General features: G+C 43.4%; 1 protein-coding gene across 1 annotated transcript in view; it reads right to left on the bottom strand.

The window, feature by feature from the left end:
• Positions 1–14764, bottom strand: part of xpnpep2 (X-prolyl aminopeptidase (aminopeptidase P) 2, membrane-bound) — a 77869-nt gene extending 63105 nt beyond the window's left edge. Inside the window, exons 1-4 of the mRNA XM_055643744.1 lie at positions 14600–14764; positions 12103–12199; positions 2679–2764; positions 598–708 (exon numbers count right to left, since the gene is read on the bottom strand). Coding sequence (XP_055499719.1) covers positions 598–708; positions 2679–2764; positions 12103–12151 — 246 coding nt within the window. The 5' untranslated portion in view covers positions 12152–12199; positions 14600–14764. The remainder of the gene's footprint in view (positions 1–597; positions 709–2678; positions 2765–12102; positions 12200–14599) is intronic.
• Between the last annotated feature and the right edge of the window lie 5499 nt (positions 14765–20263).

Genomic DNA, 20263 nt, shown 5'->3' with positions numbered 1-20263 from the left:
CAGTGCAACCAGTCACCGGCCTCTGAAGTCAATGATGCATCATCGTACATTATCATCAGTTCACTCCAATGTCAGTACTGATCAGCGTTGGGAAAAACTTGTGTAGTTAGCTATATTTTAAGTTGGATTCAATCTATGAACTGCATTAAAAACTAAAATTGGCTGTCTGTTAGCAGTAATTTGCTGTAACTAATTTGTTTTAAGCAAAGCATTTGATAGGGTGGACTTCAATCTCCATGAATGATTATGGATTTACCAAATGAATAGTTGAATTATAGATTTAAGCATGTGCAGAGAATCACCAAATATGAAAATGCTATTAATTTACATTTACATATAGGACCAAATAAATATGTTTTGAGTTTGAAAGAACTGGTAAGGTGTTGAGAGTATTTCAAATTTTCAAATTCTTCATTTTGACCGATAGATGCTAACCATCAATCATAGAAATAATGCCAGTGTAACAACCTTGAGGAGATGACACCAAGGTTTATTACAGGAAGCATAATTTGAGGAGGGTGGAAAGTGCAGCCTGTTATATCGTTTCAGATTAAATAGATACAAATAAATCTTTTAAATAATGGTCTGGAAACTCACCAAATGAGGGTCGGTGGCAGGAATCACATATACACTGATATTGTGTCCATCCATCAAATTCCTGAGAGCATTTAAACGGACTGTGGTGTTGACTATGTTGGAAGGCACGTACTAAATGTATGAGAATACAACATAAATTCAGTAGTTAAGAATTTATCAATTCTGATTTATCAAAGTCAGATAAAGTAGTCAGATTTCTCAAAGTTTAAATTTTTATTTCACAGTATCGTGCATTCTTTATATATTCCTTTTATGAGATAAAACCAAAGTTTGTGCAGAAATATTATTAAACAAAATGGGGAATATATTTTAGCCTAAACTATTTACCATTTATTGAAACAAAAACTACAGTATTCTGTTAATATGGCTGTCCCTTTGCAACTATCCCACATTGTTCTAATGGGTTCATATGAGATATGATGTGATGTAAAGCCACTTCAGTCAATGAATTTAGATTTTGATCCTCTGTATAGTGAATAACTGATTTCGGACAATTCTGGCCACAGTCTCTCCAGTCAAAGAGGTGAAAGTAAGCCAAGATTTCTGACCTGACCATTATCTAATGACCACAGCTAAAAAATGCCCTGCAATGGGTGTTTTTCTTAAATATATAGAGAAGATCATTTGCTTAATCGTTTCACTTACTTTGCTGTTACTAATGTCATTGCTGAAAATTATGTAACTGAATTCATTAGGACCTAAATGCTGCAATTTTCCTGTGTGGGCATTAATGTTAAATGTTACATTGAAGCATCTTCAGAATTTCAGATCAGAATAGTTTAATTTCTGTTTGAAAGATCCAGCAAGGAAACGGATCCTTCAGTCCACCATCCACCCCAGTCATCTATCACTTGCTCACAGTAGCTCGATATTATTGCACTTTTTCATCCACTCCCAAAACACTAGGGGCAATTTACAGAGGCCAATTAATCTACAAACCTATATGCCTTTGGGATGTGGGAGCAAACAGAGGAAACCAATGGGTGGAAAATGTTTTGCTTGTGACATACATTTTCCCAGCTTCACTGTGCTCCACCCCCACCCTTTATATTTCAGACAGGCCTGCAAAACCCCAGAACCACAGGAATTTCTTTTAGCCCTATCTCACAGTACGAGTTCATTTCAAGAGCTCCCTCGAGTTAAAAAAAAAAATCAAACTCGTGGTAAGCACGGAGAATGAACGTAACGGGTACGTCAGAGCTTGGGGACGTCTCTTAGCGGCTCGTAATGCTAACAGCAGGTACTTGGGAAGACTCGCTAATGGCAGGTAAGCACGTGAAGACTCGTGAAGATTTTTCAACATGTTGTAAAATGTCTACGAAAGCCCAGAGTACCGATGAGTGGCCATTACCGTAAATCTCCGAGTTCGAATCGGGGCAAACTCGGGAGATCTCCTGGAATGAAATCGTACCGTGGGACAGGGCTTTTATTATGCCATTTGTTTGCTTGTAAAGCAAGCCATGAAATATCTTTCTCCCAGTTGTTTTGTTCTAAAATTAACTAAACTCAATTTTCCGCAGAAGTAGGAAGTGGTGGGAAGCTCAGATTTATCAGTTTTCCTGGAACATCTTCTGTGGCATTGTGTCATAGTGATAAACTTTGTGTAATAGTGATAAAACATTATGTGATAAACTTAATTTAGAATTTTTGGATTCAATTTTTAAATTATGTTAACTAACAATGACATAATTTATTTAATGTTTTATGATAATATAGAAGTCAAGAAGGATGAAATCAGAAAAGGCAAAATAAACATCAGGTTGGTAATTTCCATGGACATCCTCACCCAATCCAATAGAACTCCAGGATATTTCATCTATCCTTATTCCAGTACTAATGTACCCTTGACTGATGATAGTAGCCATAATTTCTAAGTATCCTAGACATAGGAACTATGGTACCTCAGATTTTTCATATCATCTCAATTTGCAACTTTATCACTGCAGATCACACACTAACCAGCCATGATTAAATGGTGGAGTAGACTTGATGGGCCGAATGGCCTAATTCTGTTCCTAGCACTTATGAAGCAGCTTTAATGTGGCTCTCTTTTCAAAGAGATAATTATCTTGGCTACTTACGGGAGGCTTTGCAGTGCAATTTCTCATCAGAGCGGCATTGCGTTCATCTGAATGAACAGGATGACTGCTTGTCAACAAGAGCAAACCTAGAAAAATGATCATCAATGCATTAATGTGATTTACACATGTTCAAAGCAATCGATTTAACTGATGATACCCATGTTGAATTAGGAAATAGCTAAATGTACAATTGATAAGGTAATGAGAAAATTAAATCAGTAGACCAAAGAGGCTGCAAATCCTAGTATCTGGAATGACAGACAGAAAGCGGGAAGAACAACGGGTCAAGGGCATCTGTTAAAAACTGAGAGCCTGCAGTAAGACTGCGAGGGAAGAGGAAAGATTACTAGTATATACCAGTGTTAAGAGGGGTGGATAGAGGCTGGTAAGTGATAGATGGAACCAGATGGGAGGGGATGATCAGTGGATGGAAACAATTGTAGGGAGGGAATGAGTGAATGGGCAAGATGAATAAATGGAGATGAAAACAAGGTGGGCAGGTGAATGTGTGTGGAAGAAGAGCACTGTAGATGTGGCTGACTTGAAATTGGAAAATGCAATGTTTATATCATCAGCTATAAGCTACCCAAGAGTGGTGTGAGATGTTGCCTTTCAATTTTGTGTTTGGTCTCTCTGCAGTAACCGAAAAGTACGAGGACAGACGGGTCATTGGGGGGATGGGAAGGAAAGTCAAACTGACATGAAACTGAAAGTTCAAGATGGCCACAGCAGACTTGTGCTCTGTCTGCAATGACACACAAACAGTCGCAGAACTCTGCACAGCACCTAGTCTACACATGGGTTACCAGTGTTGAAGAGGCCACAGTGTGAGCACAGAATGCAGGAGGCCAGGATGGAGAGGTGTGGCTGAACAGGCAGGGCTGTTTAGGTCCCTGGATGGTGGTGAGGGTGGAGGTGAAGGAATTGTTTTTACCTTTCCTTCAGTTGTAGAAGGAAGTGCCAGAGGCCGAGAACGTTGGAAACAAGAAAAGTACACGATCCAGAAATCGTCTGGAATGTTTTGCAAAAGTTTCAAAAAGGGAAAGCAGAAACAGGAACAGCAGCTAGCCAAGGTTTCTCATGCATGTCATGTAAAAGCCGTTTGACTTCCTTGTAGCTGTTGGCACTAAAAGATTGCTTGGTTTCTTTAAACAGCCTTTAAAAATGTATGGGTGCAAAATAACCAGCTCCCTTCCAGCTGCCGGAGATTGTTCATTTCTTGCAGATGGTTGCAGCAGGTATAGCAGAAAGCAGGTCGTATGCTCCCAGGCAGTGTCAAAGGGAACTGGCGTGCAAGATGGATAATTTCACCTGCAGGATAGCTGACCATTGTCCAAGGGATCCATGCAGACCCTGCAGAGCCTCTCGTGAGTACTACTAGAGTGAGGTTGCTAGGAATGAATCCATCAGAAGCAATAACACTCATCTGGCAGAGCAGCTACAATAAATCTTCTGATCTCACCAGATATGTCAAAGTGAGCCTGATGCAATTACCCTCATTTATTTAAACTCAGCAAATACATTTTCTTCCAATAAACCTTCCCTGGCACTTAGACACAAAAGCTACATTACTTCCCTTATTTGTCACCTCTATCCCTCCGTCATATTGTGCCTCTCTCCCTCTCCTTCTGTGTCTGACTTTTCCTATGGAAGTGTTGCAAGTTCTCTACTTTGTTACAAGACAACACAGACGATATGATGGAGAAACAAGAAACTGCGGATGTTGGAATCCCATTCGGAAATGTGACCTGTCCATTCTCCCCCTGGAATCAGCCTTACCTGCTAAGTTCCTCTCACACTTTGCACTTTATAGCAGATCTGATGCTTGCAACCAGCTCATAAAGGGACATACATGCTCTACAAAAAGAACATGAATTTTCCAATGGGTTTTCAACTGCAAAACATCTTTTATTTTGGAAATAAAATAGTATTCCCAATTATAGTAAATTGAAAATTTGTTCGGATGTCAGTCTGAATTTGCAGCAATGGACTCCTTTAAGAAAACATTATTTAAGTAAAATGTACTGCAGTTGTAGAAAAAAAGGGTTACATTTAAGATTGCAGGGATAGGGATCAATGTACTCATTCGTACATACTGCACGTGTATAATTTTGAATTTAAATTTATTTAGTAGGAACTGCTATCATAAAAAGGCCTGTCCCACTCAGGTGACCTTTTAGGCGAGTGCAGGAGACTCTGCGCTCGCCTCATGATCGCAACATGGTCGCCACATGTTCGCTGGTGGTCTCTGGTGAGTCTCCTTCATGGTTGCGAGGAGTTCCCGCATTCTGGGAACTAGTCGCATCCTCAGTATGGTCGCAGCAAATTTTTCCAACATGTTGAAAATTTTTCTGCGACTAAAAATTGGTCGCCATGGAGAAAATCGATACATTTGTAGTCATAGGTGCAGTGATAGTGGGGTCGCCATGTAGTTGGAGGTAGTCGAGGTAGTCGTAGGTAGTTTTAGTTAATCTCCTTTGCTGACCGGGCATTTTCATTGGCTCATTGTGGGAAACAAAATGTAAGCACGAGTTTTCAGAACCAAGGAAAACCGCCGATAATGTTAAATGCCCACCGAACTTCACAGCTGTGTATCTCTGGATTATTACAAGTTGTCTGGCTTCTTACAAGTGTCTCCACTCCTTCTCCCCCCCACTTTTCTCCCCTTCTCCCCTCCCCGCTCTGTTAAAGGACATACCGTTAGCCGTCTTAACCTTGCTGTTCATCGCGGTGTGTGTCTGTATCACCTTGGCTTTGCGCCGTGTGAATTTCAGACAGTGCTCCCCCGCTTTCCCTGGCCCCCGCCTTGGCTCTGTGTCTGTGTCTGTGTCTGTGTCTGTGCCTGTGCCTGTGCCTGTGTCTGTGTCTGTGCCTGTGCCTGTGTCTGTGTGTTCCACTCTGACAGTCACCGTTCCACTTCCCGGTTTTTCAGCAACTGTGCGAGCTTGACACTCACCGGCAGTCCACTGAAAAATCGCCCGTGGGGCAGGCCCTTTAGAGAATTAACTTGTAAACAGTACTTTGCCTTCTAATTTAAGATCACAGATCAGAATATTTCAGTCGTCATGCACTATCAGACTAGATAGCAAGTGATGGTGATCTTTTAATCATTTACAAATTTAATCAAATCCAGTAATTACTTTTATTGCTGCTGTAACTGCACAATGTTTTATTTTAATCCATGGCAGAGATTCAGTCTGGTATTCAACAGCATTTTATAGAGTAAGATAGTTCAACAGTCTATAACTTCACGGGGGTATCAGGTTCTGACCAATGGGTGGGACCAGAGGGTATTTTATAATTATTTTATTTCAGACTCCACTACACTGAATGTAAAAGTAATAAACTCTGCATTTCAGTTATACTTATGTTAGATGTTCATGTGTATTAACTCATACTAAACCTGCTTACTAACACTGTCTGGGATGTCTGTCAAGGTGAGTATCTGCATTGCATTTTGCCAAGGGGCTTACTAATTTACAATTCAGCAAATGTAGGAAAATAACTGTTTCCCATCCACCAAAAACCAGAGCATTGTTCCTTAGGGAACCTTAAGGATCGCTGCATGAGCTCTGGGCCACATTCTTAATCTACCACAATGATGAAGCTTGTAATACGTCGTAGTTCACAATACGTCACAAGTAAACATTACCTAGTGGGTGAAATGCTTGTTTCTTTGCATGTATTTATTAGGGATGTATCACTGGCAAGGCTGTATTCCCTGAAGGTGGAATCTCATGTAGATAGGGTGGTAAAGAAAGCTTTTGGTATGCTAGCCTTTATAAATCAGAACATTGAGTATAGAAGTTGGGATGTAATGTTAAAATTGTACAAGGCATTGGTGAGACCAATTCTGGAGTATGGTGTACAATTTTGGTCGCACAATCATAGGAAGGATGTCAACAAAATAGCGAGAGTACAGAGGAGATTTATTAGAATGTTGCCTGGGTTTCAGCAACTAAGTTACAGAGAAAGGTTGAATAAGTTAGGTCTTTATTCTCTGGAGCGCAGAAGGTTAAGGGGGGACTTGATAGAGGTCTTTAAAATGATGAGAGGGATAGACACAGTTGACGTGGACAAGCTTTTCCCATTGAGAGTAGGGAAGATTCAAACAAGAGGACATGACTTCAGAATTAAGGGACAGAAGTTTAGGGGTAACATGAGGGGGAACGTCTTTACTCAGAGAGTGGTAGCTGTGTGGAATGAGCTTCCAGTGGAAGTGGTGGAGGCAGGTTCGATTTTATCATTTAAAAATAAATTGGATAGGTATATGGATGGGAAAGGAATGGAGGGTTATAGTCTGAGTGCGGATAGATGGGACTAGAAGAAAATAATTGTTCGGCACGGACTTGTAGGGCCGAGATGGCCTGTTTCCGTACTGTAATTGGTGTATGGTTATATGGTTATAAGGCCAGAATCGGTTGTACATCCCCAAAGGCCCTTGAGAAGATGAACGTGAGCCACGTTCATGAACCACAGTAGTCTTTCTGGCAAAGGTGCACCCACACTGCTAATTCTAAAATCTATACATAACTAAAACTCTGATCTTGTTATCTTCCGGTTTGGCGGTCTTTCTATTGGCGCAAAAACGGTTCATGATAGTGCTATGATTTTTTCACCAGTTCGCTCACCGTTCTCCTGTGCTGTGAGTGCACCATGTTTCGTTTTGATCAGTTGAATGTCGTAAAAATTAGCGAGGTTTAAAAATCTTCTGTGCGTGCGTGCGTGCGCAGATTGATCTCTTCTGCCAGTCGGCGCCGTGTGGATTGGTCGTTTCTCCTGTTACAACGCATGACAATCTGCCCCTTTCAGCGCCATCACTTCTTTACTGGAGCTGAGGATGGCCGGCGGTGGTTTCCAACCGGATACAATCTTTGGAGCAACCCAAAGCGATGCCCCAAGCAGCCCAGCCCCAAGCAGCCCAGCCCCAAGCAGCCCAGCCCCAAGCAGCACAGCCCCAAGCAGCACAGCCTCAAGCAGCACAGGGTCAGAGACCTGACCCAGCCCAGTGTCGGAGACCCAGCCCAGCCCGGAATCAGAGATGTCACCAAACGGAAAGCGGAGACCCTGATTCCGGCGGAGGAGAACGACCAGCGCCCAGCCAATTCCAGCCACTACCCCTCTGGTCCCCCTCACTGGTTCCTCCCCTCTCCCCGTAATGCCCCCCTTCTCCCCCGTGGCACTCCCACCGCCTACACACCCCTCTCCTCTCTTGTAGATTGATGTGTCTCTACTATATATATATATCACCACACTGATTATGTATGCTGCACATTCCTTATGCAATCCAGTACGGATCTTCATCCCAACCCGTCCATAAGCCTGCGTGTCTCTCCCTGTCTCTCTCTCTTAGATTAGATGTATGCCTTTGAGGCGAAAGCACAAGGTGTTTCCTCTGTGGAATTACAAATAAAAAACTGTGAGTTCTAAACTCGGCGTGGTGATATATATAGAGTAGAGACACACTAATCAACCCGCCCACTAGCCCTCCCCCCCCCCACACCCACCCCCCGCCCACATACCCCCCCGCTCCCATAACCCCCCCGCCCACATACCCCTACCCCCCCCCCCCCCCACCCCCCCCCCCACACCCCCCCCCACTCCCCCCCGCACCCACCAACACACACACACACCCCCACGCGCTCCCTCACGTCCCCTCACCCCCCCACCCCCCCACACACCACCCCCCCCCCCACACCCCCCCCCCCCCCCACACACCCACACACCCCCACCACACCCCCACACCCACACACACCCACACACACACCCACACCCACACACACACACACACACACACACACACACACACACCCACACACACACACACACCCCCCACACACACACCCACACCCCACCCATACCTCTCCCCCCCAACACCCCCCCATACATACACCCTCACCCACTACCCCTCTCCCCTCCCCCCAACTACCCCACACCCCAACTACCACACACCCCCGTCCTCCACACTCGCCCTCCCCCCACACCACCCTCCCCCCCCCCTTCCTACACCTCCCCGTCCACACACCCCACTTCCCTTCCCTCCCTTCCTCCGCTCCCACATATGAAGAGGAGGGGGAGGGAGTGCTCGGGGATGAGGGAAAAGGGGCCATGCCTGCACAGTTAGGGACTATAGGTGAGTGGTGGAATATTGCGTTGGGGGAATGGGTTGCGTTGGGGGACCAGGCCTCCCGTGTGACTGGAAACCGATGGGTCCCACTTAGTCTAGTTGAACTTAACAATGATAAAACAGTCGCACAATATTTCCAAGAGCATGGTGCACAAAATGGAGGTGGACCTGCAGCCGATAGTCTGATAACCTTGGTCTTCCTAGAGATGGAGGTTAGTAGTCAAGGTGAGTAACCGCAGTGCATTTTGTCAAGGGTCAGCATTAAATGACACCCGTGCCATCTGGGAGATGTAGATAATTGAATGAGTAATGGAAAATTTAATGCAGTACAAGAACAAACTCTTTGTCCCTTGGAGATGGAAAGCAATTATGGCTTTGCTTGGAATACTCGCATCCCAAACAGTGTCCGTGCAGGAAAGACCATAGGAAACACAAGACGCAATACCCAATCCACAAACATGAAGGAGCTCCCACAGCACTGTACAATGCTACCGCTGAAATAATCATCTGACTCAACTATCTAAATGTAAAATCATGCTATATTTCTGCAACATTTGTGTGAAAGAAGAATTGAGGCACAAAGTCAAGTGATGTTATGAGGTAGAAATAGGTTGTCCGAGTGACTGCATGAATAAATAGTTTAAAACACATTTGGATCACACTCTGGATCAAATATGGCATTGGGTTTATGAAGTGCCAGGATCAATCTTAGACGCTTGACAAAGAAAGGGATGTAATCGGTAGGGAGGAAATAGAGTTTGTCTTGGGAATAGAGGGCAACGGCTGTTGTCAGAAAGCCTTCAGCAAGAATACAAAACTCATGCCATGTTTTGAGAATGTGACCAGGTACACCATCAAGTCCGGACGCTTTCCGAGGGTTCACCCACCTGAAGGATCTTCTGATGTCGGTTGCGGTGACTGATATTGCAAGACCATTTGGGGGCTACGGTAGCCGGAGAAGGTACATTAGTGTTCTCCTGATCGAAGCATGCACAGAACACATTGAGCTCATCCTGGGAGCGATGGCTTTTGTTGCTTGAACTACCACTTGATTTTGCCTTGTAGGAAGTGATGGCATGCAAGCCCTGCCTGCCACAGCTGCCGAACATCTGCCTATTTAGAGTGAAATTCCCATTTAACCATTTTGATGACCATATCAAGGTCATATTTGGACTTCTTATATGAATCTGCATCACCAGACCTGAATGCATGAGATCTGGTCAGAAGATTGACGACCTCCCGGTTCATCCAAGGCTCCTGGTTGGGGAATGCTCGGATGGTTTTCATGGGAACACACTCCTCTATGCATTTCCTTATGAAGTCAGTAACAACTGTGATTGCTGAGTTTTTGAACATTGCCCAGTCTTCAACTCCACGCAACCTCAGAGTTGTTCCTCTGCCTTCACTGGCCAGCTCTGTGCAGTCGTCACCGCTGGGGCTGTATTGTTTAGTCACTGCCTATACACAGGAAGATAGAGCACAGCCAGGTGGTCAGATTTCCCTGTGTGGGAGCAAGGGATGTAGACATCTTTGATGGTGGAAAGGCAGTGGTCGAGAGTGTTGGATCCTTTGATAGTGGTGGTTTCAAAGTGATTTCTTCCAGTGACTTTGTTAAAGTCCCCGACTATGAGAGGAGATGTGTTGGGGTAAGCTGTCTGTTGTTTGTTGACCACGGCAAGCAGCTCCTCCAGTGCTAGACAATCGTCTGTCTGGTGTGGGTTGTACACCGCGGTCATGATGATGGGGGTGAATTCCCTCAGGAGGTGGAAGGGATGGCACTACACTGCCAGCTGTCCCAGGTGCGGAGAGCAGGAATTGGACAGGATCGCTACATCTGAGCACCACAAAGTGTTTACCATGAGGCAAACGCCACCTCCTCTCCCTTTCTTTGTTTGGTCCAGGGGATGAATGGAGAACGCTTCAGCCTGGAGGGCTGAGCACACAGCAATCCGTCATCTCCCTTTGATAAAACAGCTTTATCCTCAGTACACAATTGGAGGAACAGCACCTCATATTTCGCTCGGGCAGTTTGCACCCCAGCGGTATTAACATTGACTTCTCTAATTCCAGATAGTCCTTACTTTCTGCTCCCCTTCTCAGCTCTCCCTCGGCCCTCTGGCTCTACCTTTTCCATTCTTCCTCACCCCCCCCCGCACCCTCACATCAGTCTGAAGAAGGGTTTCGACCCGAAACGTTGCCTATTACCTTCGCTTCACAGATGCTGCCTCACCTGCTGAGTTTCTCCAGCATTTTTGTCTACCTTAAGTACCCAATTTAATCTTCCAGGGACTGTACATTGGCCAGTACAATGGTAGCGAGGGTGGTGCGGGGACCAAGTCCCCTGCGCTTCAGTTTTACTTACAGGATGACCCGTCGACCACATATCCAAACACAATGGAGGCCTCCGCGGTGTTTCCTGACACTATACTCACGATCATCCGTGGGACCGGGGTATCCCCTGCCATCGGTAACTCCATTGCTGTGGGTATTTCGCAATACTGCTAATCCATTTAAATGGACCAGCAGCTTGACAGTTACAGCACTGGTTTGTGTTGTTTATTTTATCTAAATACGTTCAGAACTGTTGTCATTGATCCTTTGCTGTGGTGCTGCTGGCAAAATGTCACCACAGTATTCCACTGTTTTTCTGTCCCCTATTGTTTTTCTTAACCTAAATTCCTGTCCCAAGATGCTGTGGTGAATCCAGTGTCAGTGCTGAATGTTTCATGCAAGTTGGAAACTGAACAGAAAACAACCTTGAAGTATGTGTACAAATGCACACATTTTTTCGGCTGTGCTAATATCACCAAAAGCTACAAGTCATAACATAGATAACAGAATGATTCCAGTATGCCTGGTTCAGTAAAGTTAAATTGAGTAAAACTGATTAACAATCTTTGACTAAGACAATAATAAATAACATCTCTAGTACAATGTTCAACCCAGTCTATTCATACAGAACAATTAACCCAAAAAGATCATTCCAATTGGTAAACTATTGAAAGCTGTCACAGCAAGTAAAAAAATATCAGTTGTTTTTTTCTAGCTTCAATGAAGCACTCAGCAGTTAGGAACTTTTGCAATAATTTTAAATAATTGTAAACTTTATCAATTAGAACATTAATTTGCAGTACGTACTGTCACTCTATAGAATTTCGAATAAGGAACATACATTATTCGCAACTTCTCTTCAAAAAGGAATTTTTAAAACTCTTAAGAAATCTTAGCTGAAAAACATTATCATGGTAAGAATGAAATAATATTGCAACTTAGCTTTAAACAAATGAATGTATTCACCTTCTAGTACCAGAATCCATGTCCAGACTGCAATCCAGAAAAGTTTCATACTTTAAATGAAGCTTGCTAGCTTACACAATGGAGTCAGCACAGTCAACTGAGAAAAAATACAATGAGTCAAACTGAGTATAAGACATGCCAAGGTCACGTAGGTATGCTGTTGACAGGTGATAAACATGTACTTAATGTTAGAAGTACTTACATTAAGATTTATTGCATTGTAAAAGGAAGATCAGGCAAAATCTAGTCTGATTATTATGATGAAATAAAAGTAGATTGAGTAAAGGTGTAAAGATTCAAATCACCACTGAGATATTATGACTTTACACATTTAGGATTCATTTTTTTCCTCGTGTAACAAGTTCAACAGGGCACAAAGAGTGAACTATGAATGATCAGGCCAAACTTAACCAGTTATATGATGTAAAATAAATAGAGAAGGATGGGAAAGCAGTTGAATTATAAGCCATGACTACCGCGTCATGCACAAGAACAGAAATCTAGAAAATGCTAGAGAAAGGAAAAGTAAATGCAATACATCAGGCAGCAACAGATGGGGGATGGGTAGGGAGAGAGGGGGGGAGAAGGGGAGGGAGGAAGAAGAAGTGAGAAAGTTATTGTTTCTGATTTTTGACTTTTTTTAAAATCAGAACTGTGCAAAGTTAGAAACATAGAAACATAGAAAATAGGTGCAGGAGTAGGCCATTCGGCCCTTTGAGCCTGTACCGCCATTCAATATGATCATGGCTGATCATCCATCTCAGTATCCTGTACCTGCCTTCTCTCCATACCCCCTGAACGTAGAACTGGAACAAGCCAGAGATACAGTTCTTGGGAATACTCCATAACTTAGCTGAAGTTCTAAAAATTTAAACTTGAATTTAGAACTCCAAAGGATTTATCAGGTTGGGCAGGATAATCAGACCATTGATCAATTTATTGCAATCAGCATTTTTTCCTAATTCCATGCTCATATGTTTTCATATGACAGAAGGAATGACATATTTAGCTCATCGGTTATTAGGATAATTATAAAATAAACATTTGGGACATCTTTTAGTAACTTGGTGCCATCATGTTGTAATATTATTTTGACATGAATTTGTCATTTTCATTTAAACTAACAATTTACAATTCATCTGATAAGATCTCAGGAACAGATATTTTTTTTTAACACTGCAGCTTTCTCAGTTTCACTGTGGTAAATGCAGATTGGATGGGCTGACCATGAATAATTCTTGCCTGATGAGGCTTTGAATAAGTACAGGTTATTCACAAGTTATAGGTGAAGAATTAGGCCATTCGGCCCATCGAGTCTACTCTGCCATTCAATCATCTCTGCCTCCTAATCCCATATTCCTGCCTTCTCTCCATGAGAGCCGTTCAACTCAAGAATTAGGAATTTAATCGTGTGGAGGAAAGTGTCGTGCAGCAGAGGCCTTCCCAAGGCCTCACCACATCACCGTCAGCTTACAATGAATGGCCCGTTTCCTTTATCATTGTTACTTTTTTTACATATCTTTAATTCATTGTTCTATCTCTCCACATCACTGTCGATATTTCTCGTTTCCCTTATCCCTAAGCAGTCTGAAGAAGGGTCTCGACCCAAAACATCACCCATCCCTTCTCTCCAGAGATGCTGCCTGTCCCGCTGAGTTACTCCAGCTTTTTGTGTCTATCTTTGGTTTAAAAGCATCTGCAGTTCCTTCTTACAACTTCCCTAGGTGCTGCAGCCGTGATGCGTGCCTGGAAGACCCAAAGACTCGGCGCGAAGGTCTGGGGAACTGGGAACCCACCCGGAGGACCCAGTCTCGATGGACCGTGTTACCGCTGGAGACGTCGGACGCGAGGAGCAAGGGGCGGGGTAATGGCTCCAGCACCTTCAAGATCGCCTACAGGAAGCACCCATGGGACACCAAGATGGCAGGCCGATCTGATCGAAGGCGATGGAGGAGGCCCTGCAGGAGCCTGAGGCCTATCTGGAATTGAAACATCCCCAGTAGACCGAGTGCGCCGACGGACAGGCCTTTGGACGTGTAAATATGCCAAAAGAATTTCACTATACAGTTGCACGTGACAAATAAAGCACAATTGAACCATTGAATCTTTCACTTCTCATTGCCTGGTTTTGGGGGCTGCTGGAGATCAGGGTCACATTACCTCCCTACTTTTATCAATGTGCATTATATTTTTTTCGGCTGTAAATGATGGTGAGGATAAAAATGTAAATTAAAAAAGAGCAGCTATTTTTAAAATACATTTAAATAGCACCATGTTATCAAATACCTGATATCTGATATCCTGCTTTCTGTGATGCCTGATTCACTGGACACCACAAAAAAAAACATTTTATAAGAAGCAGACAACATTTTGAAACAGCAGACTCAGGGCAAAAGTAACTTTGAGCGGTGACAGAAAAAAAATGAGGGATTCATAAAACGTCTTGATTATTTGTATTTCTGTAGCTGAAGGGATGAGAATTGTAGGTTCAACTTACTGCTTCTGCATTTACTGCTTGTCTCCACTCTTTCACTGCCGTGCTTGCCAGGACTCCAATCCACAAAGATAATCCACTGGAGATATTAGACCAGTTTTATCCATACAGTGAAAGCTGGCTACTGGCTACGTCCTTCTTTCTCAGGAAGGATGTAGAAAGTGGGAGGTCTGTTATTCGCCATTTCAAATCTCAGAGAGTATTTCTATTACGGAAGTGCTTTGGAGGAGGGGACATATTCCGCATATCATGTGAAATGTTTATTGATTCCTTTTATCCTAGCCTGTGATTAAAATAGCGTATACGTGAAGGAAGACAATGGCTCATTCTGCAATGGTCACAGCATTATTAAGTTGAAGTGATTTCCAAAACCCAGCAGTAATGATATCCTGGGTTGATCATCAAACCCCCAAGTAATGCTTTAAAAGACCATAAAAAATATCTGAGTGAAAATTCAGAAAATGCCATTACTTTAAGATATTGCTATCTATTACGTTTATTAGACATTTCGCAGGCAAGATCCAAAGGATTGTTAATAAAATTGCAAATAAAACTAATTAAGGATTAAGAAGTTCAATGCAAATGATAAAAACAATTAACCCTACCAGTCTGACAGAAACTTTCAATATTTTCTGTCCAAAGTTAAACCTGGCTATTCACCATCTGGTATTTAAAGAGTTAACAGAGAGCTGATTGGGAGGGAAAATTCTGAGCAATATCTGGAAGGAGGGGGTTGAGGAGAAGGAGCACTGTACACCAAATTATTAATATCTACACCTGTTGATGCCTGCTTTACAGCTATTACATAAGTTGCAATGGCACTTTTAGCTGGATCTAAAAATAAGTGAACAGGAGGGACGGTAGGCTTGTCTTTTTAAGATCAGTTTAGTGTAGGGATACGGAGTGAAAACAGGCCCTTCAGCTCACCAACTCCGCACCGACCAGCGATCCCCGCACATTAGCACTATCCTACACATGCTAGGTACAATCTTACACCTCTACGAAGCTCATTAACGTACATTTTTCGAGTGTGGGAGGAAACCGAAGATCTTGGAGAAAACCCAGAGAGGGTGTATAAACTCCATACATATAAGCACCCACAGCCCGGATCGAACCCGGGTCACTGGCACTGTACATGTGAATGAAAGCGGCCGTTTTGGAGGGGTGAGGGGAATCATTAAAAAAACATGATTATTCTTTTGGCATCTTATTTAAGAGTGGTAATGTATCAATTGTTCAATGCAAAGGAGGCAGACAGAGTGGCATCACACAGGGCTGTTTTAGATTAATCTCTGGATAAAATGGGTCACATTATTTTCACACCAGACCATCAGCTGACCACTAACAGAAATGCATATCTTCACAGTCCTCCTATTGCAGGTGTGCAATTTAAAAAAAGCTCCAATCACACATGACTCTCAATGCTTGAGTCCGCTCTAGATGTCTACTGTCAAGCCTAACTGCTGGCAGAAGGCTGCTGGTATTGACCAGAAATCAGCTGTGGACTTCATTGTCAGCTGTCCGTGTGATGTGGTCGACCGCTGTCCGAGAACTTGGGCTCTCATTTATTTCCCATACCGGACCAGCTCACACCTCAAAGCTTTAAGAGGGATGGGGAGTACCTGGCGTTGGTTGGCAAGGAAACTCAAATAACACCACAGTACTGTGGTAGAGCCAGAAGATGTTCCCCTAAGACTACTGGCCTTAGAACAACTATACACAAGGCACCTTTTGGCCTTTTCTTTGGCATATTCACTTAATATACCAATGAAAGAATTCTCAGGTATTCCCTCTATGTATTACTCAAACTCATCCATTGGGATATTTTGTTTAAAAAAGAACTTCAGAGGCTGGAAAAATCGAAGGTAGACAAGATCGCTGGAGAAACTCAGCGGGTGAGGCAGCATCTATGGGGCGAAAGAAAAGGTGACGTTTCCGGTCGAGACCCTTCTTCAGACTGATGTGGGAGTGGGGGGGGCAGGATGAAGAAAGGAAGAGGCGGAGACAGTGGGTTGTGGGAGAGCTGGAAAGGGGAGGGGAAGGAGCGGGAAAGCAAGGACTACCTGAATTGGAGAAGTCAATGTTCATACCGCTGGGGTGCAAACTGCCCAAGCAAAATATGAGGTGCTGCTCCTCCTATTCGCGGTGGGACTTATTCGGGCCATGGAGGAGGCCCAGGACAGAAAGGTCAGATACGGAATGGGAGGGGGAGTTGAATTGCTGAGCCACCAGGTGATCGGTTGGTTAATGCGAACTGTGCGGAGGTGTTGGGCGAAGCGATCGCCAAGCCTGCCCTTGGTCTCACCGATGTAGAGCAGTTGACACCTAGAGCAGTGGATGCAATAGATGAGGTTGGAGGAGGTGCAGGTGAACCTCTGCCGCACCTGGAAAGATTGCTTGGGTCCTTGAATGGAGTCAAGTGGGGAGGTAAAGTGACAAGTATGGCATTTCCTGCATTTGAAAGGGAAAGTACCAGGGGAGAGGGTGGTTTGGGTGGTAAGGGACGAATTGACCAGGGAGTTATGGAGAGAGTGGTCTCTGTGGAAAGCCAAAAGGTGAGGAGATGGGAAGATGTGGGATGCCGTTAGAGGTGGCGAAAATGTCAGAGGATTATCTGTTGTTATCCGTTGGGATAAATCAGCAAATAGATTCCTGCAACTCGAATAGGATCCAATTTGGCATTAACCAGTACATTCTCTCCGGCAGTGTGATGTTTGCCTGAAAAAGATTCATGCTGGACTGGACCATCAATGAAACTTGCCGTTTTGAATTCCCATTTCTAGAAATGTCAGCAGTTAGAAGTCACTCAACTGTTGGTTTAATAGTGTGACTTACTTTACTGTTAGCAATTTACGAGGGTTAATTTTATAACCACTCAATATAAACATAAAATACGGCTTATGTACATGTTTATAGATTTGTTGTGTTTGCTGAGAGTTTGGACCTCAATAATGCTGACTCTCAAAAAACACAATCCTCTGGGAACTGGTCCAGGCCTGTGCCCAGGTTTGGCTGACCCGTGCCAGCAGTTCCCAATCAAAGCACGAGACAACCAGACCTATCATGTTTGTAATGAAGGGAATGAATATAAGGGCATGCATTAATTAATGCAGTAATTAGCAGAATTATGGAAATAGTCACAAACAATGTTCCACTTGCTTACCAATTGCCTTCAACAATGCAGATTTTGGGTTGCCCAAGATCACTCGGTTCCATTCTTCGTAACAACCTTCATCCAAAAGAGTGGGTGATTCCTCATGTCATCAAAGCAACATTGGTTTGAGTGTTACATCAAAAAGTCCCAGCAGTTTTTAAGTCATTGTGAAAAATCTGCTCTGGCTCCGACAAAGCAAGGCATTTAATGTTCTTGGTCGGCAACCATCTGAGCAGACAGCATTAGAGGAGTTCCTCATTGTAGTATCCTAGACCAAATACATTAAACCTGCTCATCTGTGGCCCTTCCTCCATTAGTGTTAAGTGGATAGTTTCAATGTTCAGATTCATGCACAACTTAGAAAAAATCTATCAAGGCACTGGATGATATGAAAAATAGTGATCATCTCCAGAGTAGAGACTAACCACCTCTCCTTGACATTCAATGAGATTAACATTGCTGAATCCCACATCATTGGAAGACACCATTGACCTGAGCCTTTACAGCATTCGTCAAATAGATAACGTGGCACATGAAACATGCTAGAATGTTGTCACAGTGTTAAGTCACTTCTTGATTCCTCAAAGCCTGGTCACTGGAAGAAATTAGTATCTGGTTCAGGAATAGAGTCAGGTTAGGGAACAGATAAGCAGTTAGGCAGGGTGAAGGTTGTAACTGAATGGAGGGCACATTATATGAAGATGGGGGAAATGGGACTGGGCCAATTGGAAGGAGATTCCTGTACTGAACAAGGACAATCAGTGAGTCAGTATTATAGCTGAATGGCTGGGGAGTGGTTAGTGGGGATGGGGTAGGATTAATCCTAATTTTACCACAGATTGATGCTGCAATGGTGACACGGTTGTTTCAACAATGGTTAATATCAAAGCAGCATTGATTATTTTCATCTGCAATGCTCTAAAAATAAAATATTGTATGGGAATAAAGTAATTGGACGCGATGTAACAAGGAAATTGGTTTGGATTTGGAAACATGTCTGAAGTCTGGCAGAATTTCTGGAGCGTTTCAAAATGGCCCCAAAATGTTTCTAAATGTTTCATTGGAAGATAGGTACAATTACAGATGGATAACACTGAGATAAACAATGGCAGGTAAGCTAATTTCTAAGTTATGAATATTTGATTATGTTTAATTTCTGTCCCAACATTATTAGCAACCCGGTCTTCATAAATCGACAATTTAATACCATTTAGTTCTTGAAATTTACCAACAAACTAATGAACTATTAAATACAATGGAATATTGATATTGCAGAACCCTTCCAACTCTGCCTAACATTTCATTATGTAGTAATAGGGACTGAGTGGCAATTGTACAAAGTTCAAAGATTGCAAAAACAGCAAGCGTTGCAGCTGCTTGTCATTACCCTGATCCTTGTTGCACATGCTACAACTTCCTTATAGCACAAATAATGAGGTGTGAACAAAGATCATTGTTCACAACCATATCATGTCTTTAATGTTCACAAGAAATTTACCAATGAGGAAAACCATTTGGATTATCACTGTTCAACCACCCTGAACAGTGCAAAATCCACCTCTTGTGTCTTTATTGCAGTTGTACCTTGTGTTTTATATATTACTATCAATGGGCCCAGCCTTAAACCAATTGCTCCCAATTGGGCCCCCGCGCCTAAGGGCCCCCCGCGCTAAGCTGGTGGGCAACACACTCTATCCCCTCAGCAGCGACCCCAGCAGGTGAAATTCCTCACCGACAACAACACTGCGCCGCGGTTAACTCTAAAAAATGTCACCACTTTCCGGGATACTATTCCCATATTCCTTTCTGCACCCACACTTACCGGTGTTTTACACCCGGGGCAGGCACCGGGGACCCTTTACTACAACTTTACTTCAGACAGTTACAGTGATCCCACCAGCGGATGTGTACACATGCCAGATGTTACCAGGATATTCACTGACGGAGCAGCTGACTCTTACTTATCTGGAATTAGTCAGTCAAAGTGCATCTGAGGCAAACAGCGCCATCCGCTCCCAAAAGCAGCAGTTACCAAATGACATAGCGTTTGATTTATGCCACACACTCACATGCATAAACATATGGACACAATAGTTCCTTCATTGTCACGTCTACCAAGGTACAGTGAAATTATTTTGCCTAGAGATCAGTGCGATTATTGTCGTAACCAAGTACACTGCCAGGTTAGCACATAATGCACAGAAACAGGCACTGAGTCTATATACAATAGTTACCAGGTGTTGGCGCCATTTCATGGTCCCAACTGCAGGTGGTTATGAAGGCCTGTTGTAGCCATCGTATCAACAGAAACATCATGTCCCCTTCTCCCCCCAATCGCACACAAAACATGTGTGTGTGCATAATACAGAACCCAGTGGTAAGCCACGGCTGCAATTGATACGTGTAGTAACTAACAAGTGTGTCGGAAAAAGAGTGGTCAATATCAGCTTCACAGGGCTGAAGCTTGAGATGCTGCCGGGAGCAGCCGTGCGGCGAAAACGTGGCGGCAGTGA

The sequence above is a fragment of the Leucoraja erinacea genome, chromosome 12, assembly GCF_028641065.1.
Source record: "Leucoraja erinacea ecotype New England chromosome 12, Leri_hhj_1, whole genome shotgun sequence".
NCBI lineage: Eukaryota > Metazoa > Chordata > Chondrichthyes > Rajiformes > Rajidae > Leucoraja > Leucoraja erinaceus.
This window is presented reverse-complemented; position numbering and strand designations above follow the sequence as displayed.